The 25,156-nt window shown below is 42.8% G+C and overlaps 1 protein-coding gene across 1 annotated transcript in view; it reads left to right on the top strand.

The window, feature by feature from the left end:
- Window positions 1-18,400: 18,400 nt before the first annotated feature.
- The window catches only part of LAMA4 (laminin subunit alpha 4), a 157,270-nt gene continuing 150,514 nt past the window's right edge, over window positions 18,401-25,156 (top strand). Inside the window, exon 1 of the mRNA XM_073337097.2 lies at window positions 18,401-18,942. Coding sequence (XP_073193198.2) covers window positions 18,742-18,942 — 201 coding nt within the window. The 5' untranslated portion in view covers window positions 18,401-18,741. The remainder of the gene's footprint in view (window positions 18,943-25,156) is intronic.

The raw sequence follows: 25,156 nt of genomic DNA, 5'->3' as shown, positions 1-25,156 counted from the left end.
TGCTGCCATGGCAGCGCTTTAACATGGTTTGTGCAGTCGCAGCAGAGTGCTGGGAGAGAGCTCTCCCAGTGCTCTGAAAAAACCACCTTCACGAGGGGCGTAGCTACCAGCGCTTGGAGCGTAGCCCCCAGTGCTGGTGCACAGTCTATACTGGCGCTTTACAGCACTGAAACTGGCTGCGCTCAGGGGGGTGTTTTTTCACACCCCTGAGCGAGAAAGTTGCCATGCTGTGAAGTGCCAGTGTAAACAAGCCCTCAGTCTCCAGACAATGATCAAGATACTCAGCTGGTGTAAGTCAGCATAGTTCCACTGACTTCAGTGAAGCTATGCCGATTCCCGCCAGTAGTTTTGTATGTGTTTCATTATGCCCATTTTTGCGCTGAACGCGTGGCAGCCTGGGTTTCATGAAACACCTACTTTCCCTGGGTTCCTCTGATGCCCTGGTTACTATAGCAGAGAGAAACAACAAAAGGGTAGTAACACTGAGGCTATCACTGCAGTAAAAGTGGGTCTAAATTCCAGGGTTTCATATGTTATCCTTTAAAATGCCTGACCAAAAAGATAGGAAAACATTTCAGTGATTATGGCTAGTGGAGAATTCAGGCCTCGAAAGAGACATTGTCCTTACAGACGTATGTAATTACTTTCAAGTACACATTACATCCTGGAAATTTTGATGTGTTGACTGTTTCTCCACCCTTCCGCGCCCCCCCACACACCCTCCATTCCACAGGAATTAAGCAGTGGAGCTGGTGAAAGAAAGTGAGCTCATTTGGGTGGAGGGAGGAAAAGATATAATCCCACAGCCACACATACTGTAAATCTAATATACTGTATAAGAAAAACAGCTGCCAACCGCTCTGAGCCTGAACAAACTGCAGTGTCTCATTCTGGGCTGGCTTCTGGAATGAATTAATGCAGAGTGGAAACCCAGACTGTGCAATCTGAGTGGAGCAGTAACAGTCCTTTGCAAAGTCTGTTCTTATTTTTTTTCTACAATCATAATTTTTTGCCTTTAGCCTGATTTTTCTTTAGCTCTCAATAGCTAGCAGCTACTATCTCACAACTCTGGCTCTTCCTCTTTTCTGTTTGCACTGCTGTTCACACACAGCTTCCACTAGATGAAATTTTTCCAGATTTCCAAAGGTCAGGGTAATATGCATTTGTCTTGAGCATGCAAGAGTTTTCTACCCAAATAAAAATAAATGCACATATCTGATCAACAGGCCCGATCGTGCCCGCAGTGACATAAATACCAAAACTCCTATTAGAGAGACAAGGTCTACTCCCATTGACTTCCTGGGAAATGGGATCAGAACCGATATCTATTCTGTTGCACTATAATCTCTTTATAAACTTTAAATGTTCTAGGGGATCTTAAAAAAAGACACTAGGAAAGAAATAGAAGCACAGGGACCATAAGAAAAGAACAATAGTGAATCTTTGGGCCTTTCCTACATGTATGGTATTCTAGCCCATTGTACTGATATGGAACCTTGTCACACAAGTAGACATTGAAATTGGAAAGATTATTGAAGACCAAATGTTTCACATGTATCACAATTACAGGAACCCCTATGCTAAATCCTAGTGTGCTAATGTATTGTACTATGAAATTTCAGAGAAAGGTCTTCAAACATTTTTTGTCTTACCAAGCGTCATTGTATTGTGGTTTAGACTGCAGTGGTAAATATATGTGGACAGTTCTAGAGATTTAAAGGCCTCTCCCAACATTGTTTATTCTACTCATTTGCCTTTCTTTCTTACTGTATGCAAGGTATATTTCTTTGTTTCTGGTTTTAATCCAAGTTGCACTTGTGATCTGTGAGCATAAGTTTATGCACACACACATAAGTAAACTAAGGAAATGTATTCTAAACAAAATTACTATAGGTAATGCACAACTGGTTGAAAACACTGTACTCAAAGAGTAGTTATCAATGGCTCACTGTCAAATTGGGAGGACGTATCTAATGAGGTCCTGCAGGGGTCTGTCCTGGGTCCGATACCAGTCAATATTTTTACTAATGACTTGGAAGATGGAGTGGACGGTATGCTTATAAAATGTGCGGATGATACCAACCTGGCAGGTGTCCCTAGCACTTTAGAGGACAGGATTAGAATTCAGAATTTTTTTCCAGGATGGTCAGCTCCTCCTTCCTACCTGAGCAGTGATGAGTGCATTTCATTTATCATAACATTCATGAAACTTGTATTGGGTGACTAAGGCCCAGTTCTTAGCTCCTCCTGTGAACTCATTCAGCTGAAGTGGAAGTTAATTGGAATTGGGAAGCATGGTAAAAACCCTAGTCATATTGGGGATGATTAATGTCATTAAAGATATATATTTGATAGTGCCTGAAAGCTACCAGGTTGGGCTGCATTGCACTAGGTGATGTGCAAACATATAGCAAATGGCAGTCCTGTCTCAAAGAGCTCAGTCTAAGAGACTAAGTTCATATCTGATATATCGGAAAAGAATGAGCCAATGAAGACTGTATTTCAAGGAATCCCTGTTGAGGTTACAGGGACAAACCATCCCGATGTGTCAAAAGAATAGTAAATATGGCAGGCGACCAGCTTGGCTTAATGGTGAAATCCTAGCGGATTTTAAACATAAAAAAGAAGCTTACAAGAAGTGGAAGGTTGGACATATGACCAGGGAAGAGTATAAAAATATTGCTCGGGCATGTAGGAATGAAATCAGGAGGGCCAAATCGCACCTGGAGCTGCAGCTAGCGAGAGATGTCAAGAGTAACAAGTAGGGTTTCTTCAGGTATGTTGGCAACAAGAAGAAAGCCAAGGAAAGTGTGGGCCCCTTAATGAATGAGGGAGGCAACCTAGTGACAGAGGATGTGGAAAAAGCTAATGTACTCAATGCTTTTTTTGCCTCTGTCTTCACGAACAAGGTCAGCTCCCAGACTGCTGCGCTGGGCATCACAACATGGGGAATAGATGGCCAGCCCTCTGTGGAGAAAGAAGTGGTTAGGGACTATTTAGAAAAGCTGGACGTGCACAAGTCCATGGGACCGGACGAGTTGCATCCGAGAGTGCTAAAGGAACTGGTGGCTGTGATTGCAGAGCCATTGGCCATTATCTTTGAAAACTCATGGCGAACGGGGGAAGTCCCGGATGACTGGAAAAAGGCTAATGTAGTGCCAATCTTTAAAAAAGGGAAGAAGGAGGATCCTGGGAACTACAGGCCAGTCAGCCTCACCTCAGTCCCCGGAAAAATCATGGAGCAGGTCCTCAAAGAATCAATCCTGAAGCACTTACATGAGAGGAAAGTGATCAGGAACAGTCAGCATGGATTCACCAAGGGAAGGTCATGCCTGACTAATCTAATCGCCTTCTATGATGAGATTACTGGTTCTGTGGATGAAGGGAAAGCAGTGGATGTATTGTTTCTTGACTTTAGCAAAGCTTTTGACACGGTCTCCCACAGTATTCTTGTCAGCAAGTTAAAGAAGTACGGGCTGGATGAATGCACTATAAGGTGGGTAGAAAGTTGGCTAGATTGTCGGGCTCAACGGGTAGTGATCAATGGCTCCATGTCTAGTTGGCAGCCGGTGTCAAGTGGAGTGCCCCAGGGGTCGGTCCTGGGTCCGGTTTTGTTCAATATCTTCATAAATGATCTGGAGGATGGTGTGGATTGCACTCTCAGCAAATTTGCAGATGATACTAAACTGGGAGGAGTGGTAGATACGCTGGAGGGCAGGGAGAGGATACAGAGGGACCTAGACAAATTGGAGGATTGGGCCAAAAGAAATCTGATGAGGTCCAATAAGGATAAGTGCAGGGTCCTGCACTTAGGACGGAAGAATCCAATGCACCGCTACAGACTAGGGACCGAATGGCTCGGCAGCAGTTCTGCAGAAAAGGACCTAGGGGTGACAGTGGACAAGAAGCTGGATATGAGTCAGCAGTGTGCCCTTGTTGCCAAGAAGGCCAATGGCATTTTGGGATGTATAAGTAGGGGTATAGCGAGCAGATCGAGGGACGTGATCGTCCCCCTCTATTCGACATTGGTGAGGCCTCATCTGGAGTACTGTGTCCAGTTTTGGGCCCCACACTACAAGAAGGTTGTGGATAAATTGGAAAGAGTCCAGCGAAGGGCAACAAAAATGATTAGGGGTCTGGAACACATGACTTAGGAGGAGAGGCTGAGGGAACTGGGATTGGTTAGTCTGCAGAAGAGAAGAATGAGGGGGGATTTGATAGCTGCTTTCAACTACCTGAGAGGTGGTTCCAGAGAGGATGGTTCTAGACTATTCTCAGTGATAGAAGAGGACAGGACAAGGAGTAATGGTCTCAAGTTGCAGTGGGGGAGGTTTAGGTTGGATATTAGGAAAAACTTTTTCACTAGGAGGGTGGTGAAACACTGGAATGCTTTGCCTAGGGAGGTGGTGGAATCTCCTTCCTTAGAAGTTTTTAAGGTCAGGCTTGACAAAGCCCTGGCTGGGATGATTTAATTGGGGATTGGTCCTGCTTTTGAGCAGGGGGTTGGACTAGATGACCTCCTGAGGTCCCTTCCAACCCTGATATTCTATGATTCTAAGACACTTAATGACTACTCCTGGGGAAATTCTGTGCCAAAAAATTAAAAATTCTGTGCACAGTATTCCAAAATTCTGCATATTTTATTTGTCAAAATAACACAATATAATCACACCATTTTCAATTATTTTGGTAATTTATTTGAAAATACCTATCAGTAGGTATGTCTGTAACAATACAGACAACAATAAAGATTTAGGAAATGTTTTTGACAAATGATTCCTAAGTAGACATATTAATAATGAACTTTCAGTCATTCATTTAAACTACAATGCAGAAATGTATTTCCCCCACCCCTCAGAAGCAGTTCAAAGGCTTAGGGGAGTCAGGTGTAATGGAGGAGCTAAGGGAGAAGGAAGTAACTGGTGTGTGAAGGAAGCCTGGGTGTGAACTTGAAGGGTTGTTGGGTATGGGTGGGAAAATATAGAACAAGTTTTTGGGGGAGGGGGAAGAATTGCTAGGGAGCCTCCCCCATTCAGACCCTGGCTGACCCCTAGCTTCTCTTATTCAGTCAGGCACATCTGTCCCTGACCCCATGTGTTCCTTCACCTCCCGTCTCCATATCTTTCAGCACCTCCACTCAGCCACTTCTCCTCCCACCTTCCCATGTGTCCCTGCACACCCATTTTCATTCAGCCCCTGCTCCATCTGTCCCCCCCCACACACACTATGCCTTCTGAACCCCAGTCTGTGACCACCACCAGCCCCATGTGTCTGATGCTGTCCATTCCCCATATCCCATGCCTCCTGACCTGGTCTCACAGGCAGGGTGCTGTGAGGAAGGCAACCTTTTCTGTTCCCTATCCACAACTGGGGCTGCTCCCACCTGGGAGAGGCTGCTCTCTATTTTGGCACCACAGCAGCTCCTGATGGGTGAAAGACGAAACTGCAGCACCCTACAGCAGAATTTATATTTTGTGGAGAAAAAAAAATTCTTCACAGAAGGTGAACTCTGCACATGCACAGCGACACAGCATTCCCCCAGGAATAAAAGACAGGGGTGACATAATCAGATCAATGAGCCAAGTGGATGATCTTATCAGCCATGTTTTGAATATATTTGAGGGAGGCAAGATGGCAGGTATCAAGTCCAGTGGGGAGGAGGCCACTGCAATCAAGCTGTGAGATGATCAGGGCTTAGACAAAAATGTTGGCAGTGTGGGCAGAGAAGAAAGGTCAGATCTTGGAGATGTAGTACAGGAGGAAGAAGCAAGATGTAGATACTTCTTGGATGTACAGGAGAAAGCCAAGTGAGAAAGCCAAGTGAAAGATACAGCCAAGATTACAGGTGTAAGTGACAGGAGAATGTTTGAGTTGTCCAGCATGGTAGAGAAAGGCGGGAGGGGGGGCGAGGGGTGAGAAGGGAAAGATTTAGGGAAAGGATCTGAAGCTTGGTTTTGACTATTTTAAGTTTCAGTTAATGGCTTGACATCCACAAGAAGATGTCAGAAAGACAGGCCAAGATTTTAGTTTGGATGAAAGGAGATGAATCATCAGCACAGAAGGTAGTCAAAGACATGTTTGCAGTAAAATCACCCAGAGATGGAGTGTAAAGAGAAAAGAGGAGGGGGCTGAGGACTGTGTCCTGAGGGACCCTCACCAGAAGAGAAAGAGAGAAGGACGAAAAAGAGGAAACCCCACTGAATAAGACATTGAAGCAGTGATCTGAGAGGTAAGAGGGTGGAGTCTCAAAAACCCAGAGATGACAGGATTTCAAGAAGAGGAATAGTATGATCAACACTGTTAAAGATAGCTGAGAAATCAAGAAGGGTGAGGCTGGAGTATCAGCCCTGAAATTTGGCCAGAAAGAGATTAGAGACCTTAATGACAACCACAAGTAGGAGTAACTGCTTACCAATATCGGGAGGAGTTCCCAAGTTGAGAATATGCAACATCGGGCCCATGGTATTTTTTTTAAAGGTCTTTCTGCAAATCCAGCAAAAAGGGCAAATGTCTCTCATTGAACTTCATGGGATTTACAGAACAACTAATCCTTTCATGCAAATCCAATGCTAATAAGAGAGTCTGTCTGATGCAATCTAGTGTGATGGCTGCTATGGATACTGCAAATGTGCCACCACAGAATCTGCTGTGAACACTCAGCTATTACACAGAAAAAAGTGTAAAAGTCCACAGTGTGATTGAAATCAAGCATTCCACTTACCCTAACAAGCTCTGGAGTTGTAGAAACTCCACAGTAAAAGACTGTCACAGCAGGAAAGGATATAAATCCATGCCCAGTCATTTTGTGCTTGTCAACTAGGTAACAAGGAATGTAGAAAATAGGACTAGAAAGAAAACATTTGCAGCTCTGGGTAAGAATAATCCTTAATGATGAGGTGTGAGAAACTTTCTTATAGCTAATAGTAATTTTCTGAATTTGGAAGCTAATAGTAATTTACTGAATTTGGAAACTAGGGGTAACCACTAAAAAAAGGAGCTGATTGTCTTAGAAACCACAGTGGGATTTGAGTCAAGATTTTAAGAGAGTTTATTGTTGTCTTAGCACTGTGAGTTTTGACATGACACTATTTTCAACCATTAAATTGGTGGCAAGCAAGAATGTATTAACTACTCTGATTCATGCATCATGTTCTGGAGTTAATAAAGTGAGACTAGCTGGTGTATGCTTCGTTTGGATCCCCCATTTGCCCCAGAACACAAGGCAATGCTATAAAACCCCAGTATATATTATAGCTACAGCATGCATCCATTTACCAACGCTTACAACATTAGATGAGTTTTTGACAATATACTTCAAAACAGTATACAATTTTAAAAGCTTTAATATGCATGCAGTTAAGCCACCCAGCTTAACCGGTGAACTGATTTTTTCAGTAAAGAATTTTCTGTCAAGGCTATTGGGCCTTGCAGCACCTCTTTTTCCTCCCAAGCTTTAGGTTGAAATGTGTGCCTCACTCCACAGAATCTGAGGAAAATGAGCTTTGTGTGGAGACTGAATGGGGGAGCTGGGGATGGAATCCACCACTCAACCATGAGCAAACAATGGGGCTGCTATTCCAGCCACTGTGCTCAACTCTATTATGGAGCCAGAAGAGTGACTCAATAATTAAGGTGAGAAAACACTTTCTGTTCAAAGCTCAGTTTTTGGTAGATCTCCCACCTTAACATTTCCCTCAAAAGCTCTGTTGAAATTTCTTATGCTTAGTCCTTGGTCAGAGGGGATTTTTTTGTTTTGTTTTGTTTTATACTACAAGCCATTTCAGAGTTACTCTCCAGAAAGATTAGGCAATACGCCCCATTCATCTTCCCAATGTAGAGTATGTCTACATTACAGATTAAGGCTAGCATAGCCACACTACTTTAATGTAGCTCAGCAGTTTTCAAACTGTGGGTCAGGACTCCAAAGTGGGTCACAACCCTGTTTTAATGGGGTTGCCAGGGCTGGCATTACACTTGCTGGGGCCTGGGGCTGAAGCCAAAGCCCGAGCCCCACCACCCAAGGCGGCGAGGCTTGGACTTCAGCTTTGGCCCCCCCTTTGCTGGGCAACAGGGCTCAGGCTCTGGCTTTGCCTTGCCCCGCCCGAGGCAACAGGCTCACGTGGGCTCAGGCTTCAGGGCCGCCCCCGAGGTCATGTAGTAATTTTTGATCTCAGAAGGGGGTCATGGTGCAATGAAGTTTGAGAACCCCTGATTCTAGTTACTATGGGTAACAGTAGTAGTGAAGTCATGGAGGCATGGGCTTCTGCATTCCTGAGAGGCTTGTACTGGCAGAGCTTGCCCATGCCACCATGTCTTCATTGCTCGTTACCCACACTAGCTAGAGTAAAGCTAGCATGGGTCTGGCTACCCATGATACAATCACACCTTGTTGAATGTACCCATCACATATGCCCCCGATGTGGTCCAATAAAGCCTGGATGCAAAATCCATCCTTTAAACTTCACGTGTCAAGACTCACTTTGACGTAACTACCAATTTCCTCCTCCCAACAATTTCTTAAAGATATATGCTCAGGTTAGTCAAAACAGAATTTAGGGTTGGATCCAAAGTCTACTGAAGTCAATAGAAAAATCCCCTTGGGTATCTAAAACAACCTTCAAACTCTCTAAATGTCAGGTATCTAAGAGTGAGATTTTCCAGAGGATGCCAGAATCTGAAAGTCAGAATATAGGGGGGCAGGAAAGAGGCACAGTCTGGCCTCAGAGCAACAGCTTGTAATTTCTAGCACCACTAACCCATGAATTGGCATCTAAGGAGAGTAGTTGTCTTAGTCAAGAGATTCTTACAGAGATTTCTTTGTTTGCTATATAAAATCATTCCATTTGAGCCCTACACTTTACTATTGCTTAGAAAATTAGCTCCCCAGGCGACCTAGTTAAGTTTAGGGATCTCATTAAAAGTGAAATAGTTTTTCAACTTCAGATAATATTTGCCTAAGATGTGAGAGAAGGTAAATCTGTCAAAAATGGCTACATGCAGTTGTCTACTTATTGCAGGTGCCTAGCTGGGATATTCTATTCTATTCGGGATATTATACTGTGCCCATCCACACAGTACTGAAGGCATTCAGATACCTAACGTGTTAATAAAGAAGATGGACAGAGCAGCATAGGTTCTAGCACAGCTATGAAAGTGAACATCTAACGGTTGAAAACTGGCTTAATCTGGAACTATCTAACTGCATTGCTAACAGCTTGCTAAGGAGAGGGTTACAATGGTATGTCTGTTCATGCAGTTCAGAATCTAAATCAGCCAATGTTCAGCATATATACACACTCAGATGATTCTTCTATTTCTGTCCATTCACCCTGCTATAGCTAAGTGCTGGTGCGGTGTAGTTTAGTGCCTGCTCTCTGGTGCTGCTGCAGGCGCCTCCTGATCTCTGATCGCTCTATTTTAACTAAAGACACACTTACCCACTCCGTGTAATGTGTGCATGTGTTATTCCATTAGAGTAAAAATGAATTGCTGATATACAAAGGATGCATTTGTAATAAAACTTCCCCTGGTGCAAGGTCTCTCAATACCTGGAATCAAGGGCATTATTCTTTTTCTTCAGTTCCAAGCAAACCCGGGTAACACTTATGCAGTTCGTTAGGCAGCGAGATGTACTGTGGAGCAGCTTAACCGATGAATTTTGTAGCTGTTGGTGTCAGCATTTCCTGTCAGCGAGATGTGGGCCAGCTGCTCAGCCAGCCCTGCTGCTCCCAGACAAGCAAAATCAGCCCCAGTCAGTACTGTGCCTTCTGTCAAATGCAGGTGCTGTAATTCTATATTGATTTTTAATGTTTGCAAACATACAAAGTAAAAAAATTGTCTCCACCATCTGCGAAAGTGACTTTCAATCACCTTTGCTGTTAAGACAGACTGTAAAAATTCTACAGATCATTGTGAGACTGAGACTGTTTTATGGAATTAATGGTCTTTGTTTCAGACCATTATTTTCAGCTCATTATGAAAAATGAAAAGCATTTAATTAAGGTGCAAACTAAGGTACTGTTACATTCATTTGTGGTTGACATTAAATGTCAACAATAAAAGGAAAATAATAATAAACATAATTTAAAAAACTAATTAACTCGCTTAGTTCACTGCCTTTTTTGCTTAGAAAGCTTCCATTATTCTGATGGCTTTGATTAAGCCCTTTAGAAAGGCCCAGAAAACTCCAGCTGTCTATCATAATATATGAGTTCAATTAATTTTATCATACTAGTCTGTGACCTTCATCAGGTAAACAAAACTGCATGAGCATTCATTTGTTGCCTGCTCCCTTGACATTAACAAATTAAGCTGTCAGAGATAGAAATGTCATAGCATAGTCCAAATATACTCCTTTGCTTTGCTTACTGGGCCTTTCAGGGGAAGCAGTCTGGGTTTTCAAGACCAATAAGCTAAGACTGAATGAGTTCACAGTCCTCTCCAAATATGCAAATACAAAACAATATCAAAAAGAATATCAAGGGTTCAACAACCCCCCAAAGCACAAGAAAATTCAGTTCAGATTCCATGGTAATGGACATAAGAATCTAGATGGATAGAAATGTATGAGATAAATATGCTGCCCCATGTCCCTGGTATTCCATACTGAAAGGCTTATGGCCCACTGTAACAAAGGCATTTCAAAAGAACATTTCTGCTTTCTACTGCAGCATAGCAGCTAATGCACTTTAGACCAGATCTTCCATACTTCTAAAGGCTGTTTTAATTATTGCTGTCACACAGCAGCCTTAAACCTGCCTCAACTGGCCAGGGGATGATTCTTGCTAACTAAGGGAGTTCTACAGTGGCATAGGCCTACTGTATCCTGTCCTACCCTGCCATCTCTCCCAGATGTGATTCATGAAGGGACATTGGGAGAAATGGGGCACAGTCAGCGCATCCTTGCATCAAGCAATCCCTGACTTCCAAAATGTCCTTGGACGCAGGGCCAGCCCACAACATTTTGGCACCTGAGGCGGAAGCTCAAATGACACCCCAATACCCCCTCGCTTGGGCCAAAACTTTGAAAGGTCTCAATTCTGCCTTCTTCCTGATCTACTCTTCTCATGGTACTGCTCTGCTACCTACCCCAATAAAGGAGAACTAACAACTTAAAATGCCTTGTTCAAAAATTTTAAGTAACACTTAACTTTCAAACGTCTGAACAGCAAATGCAACTTTTCTTGTCTGCATAGTAAACACTGGCATTTTTATCTGTTTGAATAATCAAAGTGGTGCTTTCCGTGCCTTCTTGATTGCAAAGATTTGAACTGCTTCCTGCTGAAGGTCCACAGTCTGGGCCAGCTCATGCTCTATTGAGGTGGTTGCAAGGCCGACCAACCTCTCCTGTGTCATTGTGGAGCGTAGATGTGTTTTTATTAACTTCAACTTGGAGAAGCTGCGTTCTCCACTGGCAACTGTTACAGGAAGTGTTAGAGGTATGCACAGAGCAACAAAAGCATTTGGAAAGAGGGTGGTCATCTTATTTGTGCACATATATTCCAGAACAGCCTTTGGAGTTGATCCTGCTGAAATGTATCTTGAAAGAGCTTTCAGTTCATCACCTAAATCACTCGCATCAAGATCGTGCATGTCAACACTGTCTCTAATGCTCTGAATTGCTGGTGTAGGTCTTCTTCGGGTATAGTGAGGAGTTTTGGAATATCATACAACATCCCAAATAAACTGCTGTGTTCCTTGAGCTGCATGAAATGTTCTTCAACTGACTGTATTGCACAATCTAGCATCTGGTTAAAGAATTCAACTTTTAATTGTTGTGTGGGGTCTCTTATGGGATTATCCCATGCCTCATAATCAAAATGTCTTCAGTGACTCTTGTATTCTTGAATGGGTGGGAAAATAGCTTCAGTGTGAAGTTCCTGTGCACTCTTCAGAACGTTTTGAAATCCCTCATCTGACCAGTAAGACTGTAGGTATGACTTTGCTTTGTCCAGTTGTTCCACTGTTCCAGATATATCAAGGTCAACACCTTGGAGTCTCTTGTTTTCAACATTTATTTCAAACAGCATGTCACGCCACAACACTAAACCACACAGAAATTTGAAGTTATGTATGTTTCTGGTGATTCCACTTCCCTCTGCCACTGTTCTCCCACAAACAGTTCCTGTCATAGCATTATCCTCCATAATGGCAACTATGGCATCATCTTCCCAATTTGTTCTTTGATAGGCTTTATCGCCTCCACTCAACTTTCCCATTGTGTGGCACTCAGTGGTTTCAGCGTCAGAGAGGATGTTCCCAGATGTTGCTTCAAAATTTGCCATCGATGAGTTGATGCAGAGAAAAATACATAGATGCTTTGAATTACATTAAAAATTTCAGCAGCCTCACTAGAAGCTGATGCTGCATCACTGACCACCACCATCAATGAATGAGAACTGCATAGGAGAAAAAAAGCTTGAGGGTTTAACTCTTGGATCCATGTCTGCACTTCTCTGTTCTTTCCTCTCATGTTGGCACCATTATCGTAGCCCTGACCTGTCATGTCAGCTATCGCAATTCCCGTATCTTCCAGCTTTTTAAGAAGCACATTTGTCATACCAGCTCCTGTAGTATCATCAATGTCAATAAATTCTAGAAAATGCTCTCTGACAGTCACCAGTGCAGGGACATTTTCACTAGGTTCTGTTGTTGTTACCAAATGCACCAATAAAGTAATTTGTTCCGTATGGCTGATGTCAGGTTTGTGGTCCAGCATAACAGAGTAATATCTTGCTGACTTCAAATCTGCCACAATCTTCTGTTTGACTTTTATTGCCAGTAACTGTATGATCTCATTTTGAATTGTTTTTCCAAGGTAATGGTGTGTGTACATTTCTTGGGTGGTGACTCTTCTTAGATGCTCCTGGAGTACAGCATCAAACTCAGCCATCGGCTCCACAATTTTAAGGAAGTTTCCATTGTTTGGCACATACAGCTGATCTGAAGTACCACGTAGTGCTAGGTTTTGGGTAGCAAGCATTCTCACAATGGCAATGAGCCTTTTCAGAACATTTTGCCAGTAACGAGACTCTGATGCAATCTTCTCTTGATGCTGATCATCTATGGTGGCCGAAAACCTTAGTCTCATCTCGAGCTCTTTCCATCTATGGAATGCTCTCTGGTGATTTGCTGCCTTCTCATGGCATGCCAGATTTCTAGCCAGATTTTTCCAGTCCTTTGTTCCTGTAGAACCCAAAGTGGCTGGAACATTTGACTGGAAGAGTTTGCAACAAAAACAGTATGCAGCATTCTGGGTTTTTGAGTACATAAGCCATGGCCTTTCTACTTTGTCACCCTTGGGGATTTCACGCCAGTAATGTGTGGGATGGAAACTTCTATTTACATTGTCTTTTGGGGAACATGAAGTTTTTCACTTGCTGTGGCCCATGCAGTACAAGGAAGTCCCTCAGGCTACTGCTCAAGTGGGTCCACAGTCCTGGATCATCTAGACTTAAGGAACTAAACTCAGCAGCAGCTGTTTCTTGCGCCTCCACCACACTCTTCTCTGATCTACACTTTTCTTCAGGAATGTGCATGGTTTCATCCATTTGAGAGGAGATATGGATGCTGCAGTAGCTGCCAGGTCACCTGCACTCTGACTAACTGGAAGATCAGGCATCTCCTCACCACTCACATCTTCACTGGGGCTGGAAGGCTCACCGTGAACATTTGTGTCTATGTATCTCAGGAGAACTCCTTCCTGCTTAGATAGAAAAGCTTCCTTTGCTTTCTTTCTTTTTCTGAACGCTGCCCCAGAGTGGCGTTTTCTTCTTTCACTCATGACTGCTGTTCTGTGCCAGCTATAGTGGCTCTCAACACTCAGTTGAAGGGGAGAAATAAGCAGGCTGGTAGCAGGGCCTGAGTGAGGGAAGATATCAGCGTTTTAAGGGCCTAACTGGCTCCTACTACTTCAGTTGGCTGCCTGTTCTCCTCAAGTGGGTTCAGGGAAGCAGCAGGGAACAGGAAGCTCCCTGAGAAGCTGGTGTTAATCAGTCCAGGCTCCTGGGGGTGCTAGAGAGGTACAAAAGAGGCTTCTCCTCCTGTCTCCCCCTGCAGCTTCTGCTGCTTTCTGTTATTCCCTCACCTTTTCTCCTGCCTGCCTGTTATGTGTCTTGTGCCCTCCTTCCTCCAGCACAGCACTCCACCATCTCTGTGCATCTAGAGCAGAGAGAATACATATGCACCAGCAGCAGACACAATTTTCTACATTCTGGGTCCTAGTGGCGCCCCTCCCACAGTCTGGCACCTGAGGCGGCCGCCTCATGGTAAGTTCGCCTCATGGTAAGGCCAGCCCTGCTTGGACGCCATGGGCAGGTGGCATGACATGGGCTATTCTACTGACGGTCTGGTGCACTACAGCAATTCGTATGTTACTACTGAACAGCCTTTCAAATGTAGTGACTTTCAATCACCACTGACATGGATCAGGTGTTTCAAATGTGTGACCCTGTAGTAAATGGCTCTGTATCTCATTTCCAATTCCCCCAGAACAATGCTTTTAACACAAAAGACACCATCAACCACATTATTCTTGCTGTTTTCCTACCCCATTACACACTTGAAGCAGAGACCTTGAAAAATCTCACCCAATAAGCAACTTTCTCTTTTTCTTTTCAGTAATAAAAAAGCATGACATGTTCACCAGGCTCATGAGGCCAGGGTATGTTTAATTGAACTCAAAGAGTTTTACAGACAAAATAAATTAGAGCAACACAATATAACAAGAAAGAAAAAAAACATTACAAGATTAGTTGAAGGCAGCCCAGGATAAGCCAGCTGGGTCTAATGCCAGTAATTAATGATACAAAGAATGAGAGATGTCAAGGCTGAAGCATGGCAATATGGGAAATGCATGTGCACATGCTTGCTTGGCTCCTCGCTGCTTTATGAGCACAAATACCCCAACTAGTGCTCTCCCCTTTAGAGTACTCTTTATAGCATCCAGCTGGATCATTCTAAGCCACTAGTCCCAGCATCTGCCTCACTGAACCCGAACCCAAACCCAATGGTGAGGAGGAGAATGCAAACGGGTGAAAAGGAGAGAGATGATGATGGAGAAAAATGAGAAGGAATTACACTGTTTCCTAACTGCTTCTTGGGATCTATTCTATAGCCCATCTTAAGTTTAGCTGAGGAGATCATAAGTCTTGTACTGCCCCCATAAAACACACATCATTCTTAAAAAACTCTTATTTCATCACAACACAGCTTTAATTCAAAACCATGGATTGATGGCAGGGTTTTATGTATAATTTCTGTTACTTCGATTTCAGCATCTACATTTGGGGGGGGGGGGCAGGGATGCTGTTAAATGGGAACTATTGCCAATCAATACACTTAATAGAATTTTTTTAGTAAATTACTTCTAATTGCAATTTCATTAATGGCGTATGTACAGTTAATTCAATAGAGAAAGTACACAACACAGTTAAGTTATAGTAACATTATATCTGTAGATAGACTTGCTTTTGAGCCTCATCAATTTGGAAATGGAGTCTTCTAATTTTTTGGAAATGTCCCAGATGTTTTACGTTATTATTATATTGCAGTAGTTGCTTAGAGGCCTCATTCAAGGCCCCACTTTGCTAGGCATTATGCATGCATATAATAAATGATAGTCCCTGCCAAAGGGCTTATAATAGAAGCATCTTCCATGTTTTCTCTAGTGTAGGTAAATGAAGACGGGGGGGTTAATTGTCAATAAATGAGATGACGAGGTCATTTAAATGAAAAGACCTAGCAGTACTAAGCATGCTAATTGGGGTTCTGCAGTAGCTATTCTTCGTTCAGTGCACCCATGCCAAGACCATCACATTCTCAATGTAATTAAGACTACAATCCTGCAAACACTTAGCATTTAACTCTATGGGACCACTTGTGCTGAAAGTTACTCACATGTATGTTTGCAGGATCAAGGCCCAAATTAGCCAGGCATGCAAGTACAACACAACATACCATCACACTCCTTCTCTCTTGCTCTCTTTTCTGCGATGCCCATCACCATAGTATCTTAGCACTTCCCAGGAAAATTAAGGACTGTTAGCCACCCTGTCTCACAAGCAAAATACAAGGGGCTAAACACAAGGGACTAAACTGTGTGCTGCACCTCTGAGGAGACACAGCACGGAAGATGCTGTCCAGGTGGGAGGAAGACAAAGCTGCTAAGCTAGACCCAAGCAAACAATATGTGTTTCACTGCAGCCAGATGCAAAGCTGTACATTCAGGAAGAGAGAATGTAAGCCGGACTTAAACATGTGGGGACTGTATCCTGGGAAGCAGCAACTCTGAAAAAGATTTGGGGATGGGATGGTGGATAGTCAACTGAACATAAGCTCCCAGTGTGACACTGTTGCCAAAAGGCCTAATGCAAACCGTGGATGTATAAACAGGGGAATCTTGAGTATAGATTAGGAGGTTATTTTACCTCTGTATTTGGCACTGGTATGACCACCACTGGAATGTTGTGCCCAGTTCCGGTGCCCACAATTCAAGAAGGATGTTGATAAATTGGAGAGAGTTCAGAGAAAGCCACAAGAACAATTAAAGGCTTAGAAAACATGCCTTATAGTGATAGACTCAAGGAGCATAATCTCTTTATCTTATCAAAGAGAAGGTTAAGAGGTGACTTGATCAGTTTATATGTTCCTACATGGGAAAGAGAAATGTAATCGAGGGCTTTGCAATCTAGCAGACAAGACTATAGCAATCCAATGGCTGGAAGCTGAAGCTAGACAAATTCAGATTAGAATTAAGGCACAAATTTGTAACAGTCGGGGTAATTAACCATTAGATCAATTTACCAAGGAGGTGGATTCTCCATATCTGACAACTTTTAAATCAAGATTGGATGATTTCCTAAAAGTTCAAATAGGAATGTATTTAAGGAAGTTCTATGGACTGTGTTATTATCTTATAATTGATGAGTCTATGAAAGGTAGCTTAAAGCCACCTTTGCGCTGCCTGGATTCTGCCTGCTCTTGGGGGGGAGCTATCTTTCCCCCTGGCTGCTGCACAGCCAAGAACAGCTGTAGTGCTTTGTGCTGCAACCACTGTCGCTTCCTATATGCCTGCAAAAGTTCCCAAATCCCAAAAGCACTTGAAATCACCCACATCTTTATTGAAAGCTCCCTCAGTTGATAATATTTAAAGTAATTTACAAGGGGAGGCAAGAATCTGCTTTCAGGTTGAAGCCTGATAAGTCAATTTCAGTCTGAGGTGAATTAGGGCATCTGTGTTATAAACCACTGAAGAACAAGGTGTATAGTGGTGTGACATACCGGGGTACAATTCAGACCAATGGAGGACTGTGGCACCCGCCCCCTGCAACCTTGGGTGCCTTACAATGCCTTGCTGAAGTTGTTCCCATCTGGGCCACTCACAAACAGACTTCCAGCATGCAAGCCGGACACTGAGCATCTGTGTGTAACTGCAGCCTGCCAACTACACCCTGGTTCTCACCAGTCTTGGTTATACTGCAGACTGACCCCAACATACCCGCAGTCCTGGATCTTCCCCCAGCAATGTATATCCTGTACTGTCCAGCCCTCTCCTGAACAATACAAATATATTAAGTCCGATATTCCTTTAAGGGACCCCGTATGTCACAAATGTATTCAGCACTGAGCCTTACGTGAGGGGGTGCACAGTGATATAATTATATCTGGACCTTGTCCAAAAATCTTGGAAAGGTTACTTAGTCTGATGTAGTCCTCATGAGATTATAGTCAGAAAATAAGAGGTCCGCTATGGATGTGCTTTCATACACTGAAAGCCTTGTTTCTGGGGACTCACAAAGCATCTCTTGAAAAGGAAAACAAGATGCTCTTTGTAAATAAAAGTTCATGTATTTGAGTAATGAAGTCATTTTCCAAAACTGCAGTGAATGATAGTCTTTTGCACAAGCAGACATGAAAATGGGAGGTGAGGCTCAGGAAAAAGGGGGGGTTTTCAATTAAGCATATTAGCTGGACAGTTTCAATAAGACCCATATCTTCCATTCTCTCACACAAGCATGAAATCTTGATCAACAGAAAAGCCACCTAGCCCTATTAACACTTGGCACATTCTGAATCTTGATCCCCCTGCCAACGCCCATGCTCCCCCTCCCAAGTAGGGACCTCTAAAGTTTTTAATAAATCTGGCACCTTTCTGTCTTTGGCTGAATAAATAAGAAGTGCTAAAAATATAATCATGAGAGTTGATTCTTATTCTGGAGCAGTCAGATTATGTCCTAACTGGGGGGGTGGGAGGGGAGAGTAAAGGTCTGACCTCAGTTTCTGAATGGCAAAGTTTGAGTGGGAGGATCCCAAATCTAAAGGTAAAAAGGAATGATGTGAACATATGAAGGAAGCCAGAGCCCTGAATACAGACTCAGTCTGTATCCTGACAGAGTGGAGATAAGGTGGCTGGGGAGCTGTGGTGCTTTCCTGGAATACAATCTGTGTTTGACACTCTCTGTTTAAGCACTGCCCATCTGCATGTTATTCAGCTGAAGCCTCTAGGGAAAAAGAGGAGCCACAGGCACAGACTGCGAGCGAGGGAGGAAGCAAAAGAGCTTTTCTTTTTTAAATAAGGATCTGGTCAGACTGCCTTGAAGTGCCACATCTGGAAACTGAAAGCTGAGAGAAAGTTAAAATATCTGAGGCACTACTAAACGAAGGGGGGTGGGGGCTGATTGCAGAAGTGCGTAAACAATTACTAAGAAGCTAGAAGACCACTGCTGGATGTAAGGGGAGGAAATGGCTTTGATCTCAGCCTGGCCCCTTGTTTTTCCTATATTATTCTTCTTGGGATGTTTCTTCTCCAGCACTGCCTCAAGCGAGGGCAGCGTTTTTCATTTTGACATTGAAGGTAGCTCAGCGGTCAGCAATCAAGAATCCGCTGTTATCAGAGGGCAGCAGCAGTCAGTTGCTACTGGAAGTTGGGTGCCTTTTGCTGAGGTACAGTAACTCCATTCTCTCTCTAGAGTCTGAGCTTTCTCCTTTCATGTTCTTGTGGTGAAATTCCCATCTGGATAAAGTTAGTTTAATCATTTGAACCTTCAAGTGATATTGTAGTTTTGTGGGGGGATTTTGGACGTTGCATTTCAGGATAAAAGAGAAATTTCAGACTTCAGAATAGACACATGCCCTGCCTGCTTTGAATAAACAGCTGTACTATATAAAGTGGTACTAGCTTAGCATGTCTCTGACTTTCCTGCCAGCATAACTAAATAGGCCTGTCCAAACAGAGTTATTTTACAAGGGTTAATTGTCACAATAGTCACTGGATCCTTAAATTCACTTGGATTTCCAGAAAGAGTTTGCCAAAAAAAAATGTACTATATTACAGAAGTTTTTCTTTTGTCTCTTACATAAAATCCAGCTCTGGAAATTGAGGTTCCTTTTGTGGTTAAAGTTAATAAATCAAAGGGTATGTAGGAAACTGCCTGCAAAGAAAACACCTGCATAGATTTTAAACATTACAGAAAGTATGATAGTAGGACTAATGACAGAAGAAATCAGGAAGTTCCTAAAGTTATTTTGTTGTGGTAAGTTTTCTTGCAATCTTTTCTTCTTGAAGTTACTTTAGACTTCTGGTTTCAGTAAGGCTGCATCTGAGCTGAACTATTTAAAAAAAACTGAGAAGAAAATAAATGACTTCAAGGCACTCTAGAGACAGATCAATGTCGCATGTGTGGGAGATACAAAGTAGGAGGCAAATTAAGTCACCTAAGGTCATGGGAAGGGAAAGAGTAATTGCTCTAGCATAACATCAGAAAATGAGAGAGAAAATGAAAAAGGAGAGATAAGCACAGCTGTGTTGATATCACAGTTATGACACTGATATCTTATGTCATGAAACTAAATGTTTTTACCATGCTTTGATTACTAATGATAATAACCATGAAAGTAAATGTACAGCATCCTGGAAAAAAAATCTTCTGGGACAATAGGGCTTCGATATAAGGCCAAATTTGATTATGCAAACTTCACCCACATTACTGTGCTTCCAAACAGCTGAGGAATCTCAGGAAAGGCCTGCCCACTCCACTACTTCTCTGGGGCGAAATGTGACCTACGTGAGAAAGTGTTGAACCTAAAGTTTGCCCAGCTTAATATGTAGGCAGGGGGGAGCTTGCCTGGGTTTGGATACATTCCATAATGTAGGAAGCACATCTCTTCTCCACAGGCTTGGAATTAGCCACTGGGAAGCAGTATCTCCACCTGTTGCTTACAAAATGGAAAGTCCCTGAATGAATGCTTGATTTAAGAGACAAATGGGTTTTGTAACTGAGTTTCACAGGATAACGAGCATAAGCTTTTAACAGATGAAACTCCTAGCCTTTCTGGGTATAATTACACTGAATGACTCCACAAAACCAGACTGCGTGTGCTTCGTTTAACCTATTGGACTTTACACCAGGAAAGTCCTGAGTGATAGTTTGCACACGGCTTAGGAAAGACACTCTCTGCCACCCCCATTCACGGATGAAGATACATGAAAGGTGTAATTTGTTCTATTTTATTTTATCTTTTAAATAGTTAATATTTGCACTAAGGCCTGATTCACTGAAGCCAATGGAAGTCTTTCCACTCACTTCTGTGGACACTAGATCTGTCCCTAAGCACTGAATCTTACCCCCTGCTCCAATGGTGCAGAGGGCCCTACTTGCAGAACCACTGAGGCTCCATTGTGAGGAATGGGAGCTGGATTTCAGCCCCTACATGATGGAGGTACATGCCCTGTGTGCTTCAGAGCCCAGCTGCATGGCAACTCCCTGTCTGGCCATGTACAGACATTCTTTTGGGGCAGGGCAGGTAGATCTGCTGCTGCATGGATCCACTGCCCAGTGACCCCTGGGTTAGAATTGGTTGCTAGGGCTGGGAAGACTACTCCAGTCCTGAGAATGGAGTAGAGGTCAGAGAGCAGCTCTCTTTCTCTCTGCAGCCTGAGTGAAGAAGACTCCTCCCTCAAGCCCTCACAGATTTCCCTAGCACCAGCCCAACTATTCAGGCTGGGCCTTGGGAACAGGATTTCTCCCTAAGTGTGCATTTTAAAACTAGCCGTTTTGTGAGCTTGAGCTCTTTATCCACAATCAGTGTGAACCACAGTAGAGAATCCCTTACACAGCCCTGCTTGAGTCTACTCCTTAGTCTAAACATTGGCTCAGGCCTATAACTCCCCCAAGCAGACAGAGGCTGCTAGTCATGCTGAACAGTGCCGAATTATACAGCGGGTGGGTTTATGAGGTAGAGTTATAGAACCACAGAATCGTTGTACGTAATGCGTCCTGGTAGACTATGGTGCCAGTGAAGGCCTGTACTTAACCGCAACGCAAACAAACCACAATATAGCCAGAATGTAGGTCTAAACCACAAAGAATTCATGACATTTATTCATGTGGCATTAATACTATACAGAGTTTGCCCTGCAAACCATTCTTATTTAGATAATGCACTGGCAAATATGAAGGATTAGAAATACAGTGGGTGGAACTTCTAAAAATACATACTTTTTTGGCTGGGTTTACATTGGTGTGTTGTTCTTAGATTTTGCTGAGGTTGTGATACTATGAACCTATTGAATAATTGAAGGGAAGCAGAAGAAAGCCTGTGGTACAAGGGAACACACTGGTCAATATTTCTTAGCCTTTTACTTTTCTCCTTTTCCTGATTTGATAACCTAAAAACTAATGGTGAATGGAAGAACTGGTTTTAGAAAAATTCAGAACTAGCTGGAATTTTAGCCTACCTGTGTATCTGATTTGAACCCCAACCCTTTTATGCTTGATACAAGAATATTAAATACCTGAATGTCATGTGAGAGTACTGAATCCCAGTAACTGGACAGACCCTTGAGGACAGGTACCCATACATCTTTATACTCTGCTGTCCTTTTACAAAAAACTCCCCAATAATGCACCGTTCCTAGCTCCATGCAACACATACAACTTCCCTGGAAGAGGAGTGAAACTTTGTTCAGGTCATTCAGGGAGCTCCGGTTAATCCAGGTAGCACGGGTAATGCTAGCAGCAAAGATACAGTGCTGCAAGCTGCAGTGTGGGCTAACCACTTTAGTACAAGCTTCATGGGAAGCATGGGTAAGTACGTGGGTTTTCATGCCGAAGCTCATGCAGTTGCCTCTTCACTGCTATTGTTACCCACACTAGCTACATTAAAGTTAGTATGGGTATGCTTATCCATGCTTCAATCACACCTTGATTTGCAGTGTAGCTGTACCCTAGGAGTCTAGCGTGCTGGTCAGTGTTGTTCATACCGTAATGGACTTTCCCTCCTACACATGGCTTTCCATCCATTTCCTACATTCTTTCTTTCTCTGTAGTTCAGATGCTTCTGTAGTGTTGCTCCCCACTGGCACAGCTAGCTCTGCCATTAATCCTTCTGTAGTACAGGATCCAGGGTGTCTTCTTGAAGAATGCAATACCTTCTCGGAAGGGTTTGATTTGAGCAAGTACTGGGTCATGAACTACCAATCAATGGTTCCTTTGAAAGTAATAAGAGAAGTGGGCTAGATTTGCAAGTACTAAGGATGGGAGATTTCCTTCCAAAGTTGGGGCTAGAGAAGAATTTAGCAAAAGGCATCCAGGTGAGAGAGAGGAGCAAAATCAGTAGGGAGAATTTGTATTAGGAAAGTAAACATGAGTATAAATAGGGTCGCTGGGATTCTGTTTCTGAGACTGAGCCTAGACATTGCTGTTCATAGGCATGTTAGGAAGATAGGTATGAAAAACACACTTAAAAGCATCAGAACTTTTAGTGGCTTATTCAAACCTTTCAATAATTTTAGATTCCCTAGCGCATGAATGAGGTGAGGGGAAAAGCATCACAATACAGGAAGGGGGGGATGTATGGACAGAGAGCAGTTTGCACAGGGCCAAATTAATCTTTTGTGTTACTATGCTGAAGTTAATGGATTTAGGCCAGGAATTATTTTTGCCAAATGTAAAAAATTTAAAATATTTTATTGGAAAGGTTCTGCTTAGAGACAGCCAATTTTTGAATACATCAGTGTTTGAGAACAATTGGGTTATGGTTTGGACAGTTACAAAAGTCAGACACCTTTTGCAAAAGTGAGACCTTGGTCTACATTCAAATTTCACACACTGATTTTGGGGTGTCCAGGTCTGGGAGCATAGTGTGGATCCATCTCTATTCTAGTAACAACCCAGACAAGATTAAAAAAAAATCAGGATTCAGCTCTGTGAAGAGGTAGTTAGTTACCAACATGTAATAAAACCATTTCAAAATAAGTAGAATATGTGTTAGAATTTGATCTGCAGACTGACAAGCAGATTTCTTTTGAGCTCTGTGGTTGTATTTTTCAGTGGTTTTCATTTATAGAGCCCCATAAATGCGAACAGTGCTTTGCAAAACACTGGAATTGTTTGTAATCTAAGACAGACAAACATTAAACATTGGACAATGGTTCAGGTGTCTGAATGGACACATGGCCCTGATTCAGCGTTGCCCTGAACTTGGTGTAGTTATTTAACCCAGTGCAATGTGAGGTTAAATGCTTCTGGTCCAGAATGATAACATTTTACATCTACCAGGCACTGGTGTTAATGATTATATAAGGTGTAGAGCAATGGTGAATGGGGCCCAACACTGCTGAGGAACTCAGTGTAGGAAGGATTAGTGGAAGAAGGGGGCTGTAAGGAAGGATTCGAAGGAGTGGTGTTGGACTACTGAGCAAGAAAAGACAAAGTGTATGCCAAACATGGGGAATGGCAGGAAAGAAGGGAGGAAGCAACAGTGGGAGATGAAGGGAGCTGTATAGAGACAGACCTGAGAAAAGCAAGAGGCATCATAGGAGGCACTGACAACAGAGATGTAGGGAGTAATGAAATTATGTGCATCTTAGTAGTACAGACAAAGGTGACTGAACTTGCTGCAGTAGGAGAGGAAGCCAGCTCAGGGTTTTGGGGGAGGAGGGGTGATATCATAGGAGTAATAGGGAAAGGAGATTACTTTCAGCAACAGCATTTTTGATAGACTAGAGAGCAGAAAGGTGCCATGGGAGAGAGAGATCCCGTGAGGAAAAGCTTACAGTAGTTGAGGCAAAAGGAGCCAATGACTGCCATCAAAATAGGAAGAGTAGTACTTCTTATAAAGTTCTGGCTGGCAATGAAAGCCCACACCTTAAAATAATAATGAAATGATGTATTTGACAGCAGTTCATTCCCATATTTGACTTATCCCAATATCCTTTGGCCTAAATTCCCAAAAGCTTCTAGTGATATTTTGGATGCTTCGTTTTTGGGCACCCAAGTAAAGAGGCCTGATTTTTTATAAAGTGATGACCAAAAATAGCTGGACCAAAAATAGGTAAACCCTTCTGAAAATCAGGCCCCTTTGTCAGGCATCTGAATTTAGGTATTCAGAAATTGGGGTACTCAAAAATCACTTGAAAACGTAGGCCTCAAAGTAACTATAATCAAAAGTGCCATTCCCAGCAATAAAAATTGGCATGGAAAGACTTAGGGACCTTTTTGGTGGAAACATAGTTTGATCCCTGCTTTTGGTATGCGTCCATTTCAAACAAACCAAAAGGGTTTTTAACCTGACAAAGATCTTTACATTTTTTTGACTAGTGGGAGCTCACTGTGTAAAAAGCAAATCTTGTAATGAGTTTCATTTCAGACCCTCAAGGGTTATGTTAGGTTAACTACCATAATGGGTAATTTGGATTTTTTGCTGCTGTTTGTTCCTGGTGTGACAGGGTTATGTTCTGAGAAAAGTCCATTAATGATGAGGATGTTTAACTGCAGATGTTTGCACTTCCAACTTAAGTTTCTCATCAAAGTTTTAATGAAAATCAGCTGCAGGAGAGAAGCAGCCAGCCCGAAATCCCTTAAATCATGAAAAATCCCTTAAATCATGAAGCAAATGGAATTAGAGGACTGAGTGGATAGTGGGAAAAGTTGTGTGTTTCAAGTTTAGTCAAGAAGATGAGAGTCTGTGCTTAAAATGTAACCAGCAAAATAAAATGAGCTAAACTTTACTGTAGCTAACAGAGATTTGGAATAACAGAGACTTGGTGGGATAACTCACATGACTGGAGTACTGTCATGGATGGATATAAGCTGTTCAGGAAGGACAAGCAGGGCAGAAAAGGTGGGAGAGTTGCACTGTATGTAAGAGAGCAGTA

This window comes from Lepidochelys kempii, chromosome 3 (genome assembly GCF_965140285.1).
Source record: "Lepidochelys kempii isolate rLepKem1 chromosome 3, rLepKem1.hap1, whole genome shotgun sequence".
NCBI classification, from domain to species: domain Eukaryota; kingdom Metazoa; phylum Chordata; order Testudines; family Cheloniidae; genus Lepidochelys; species Lepidochelys kempii.
This window is presented reverse-complemented; position numbering and strand designations above follow the sequence as displayed.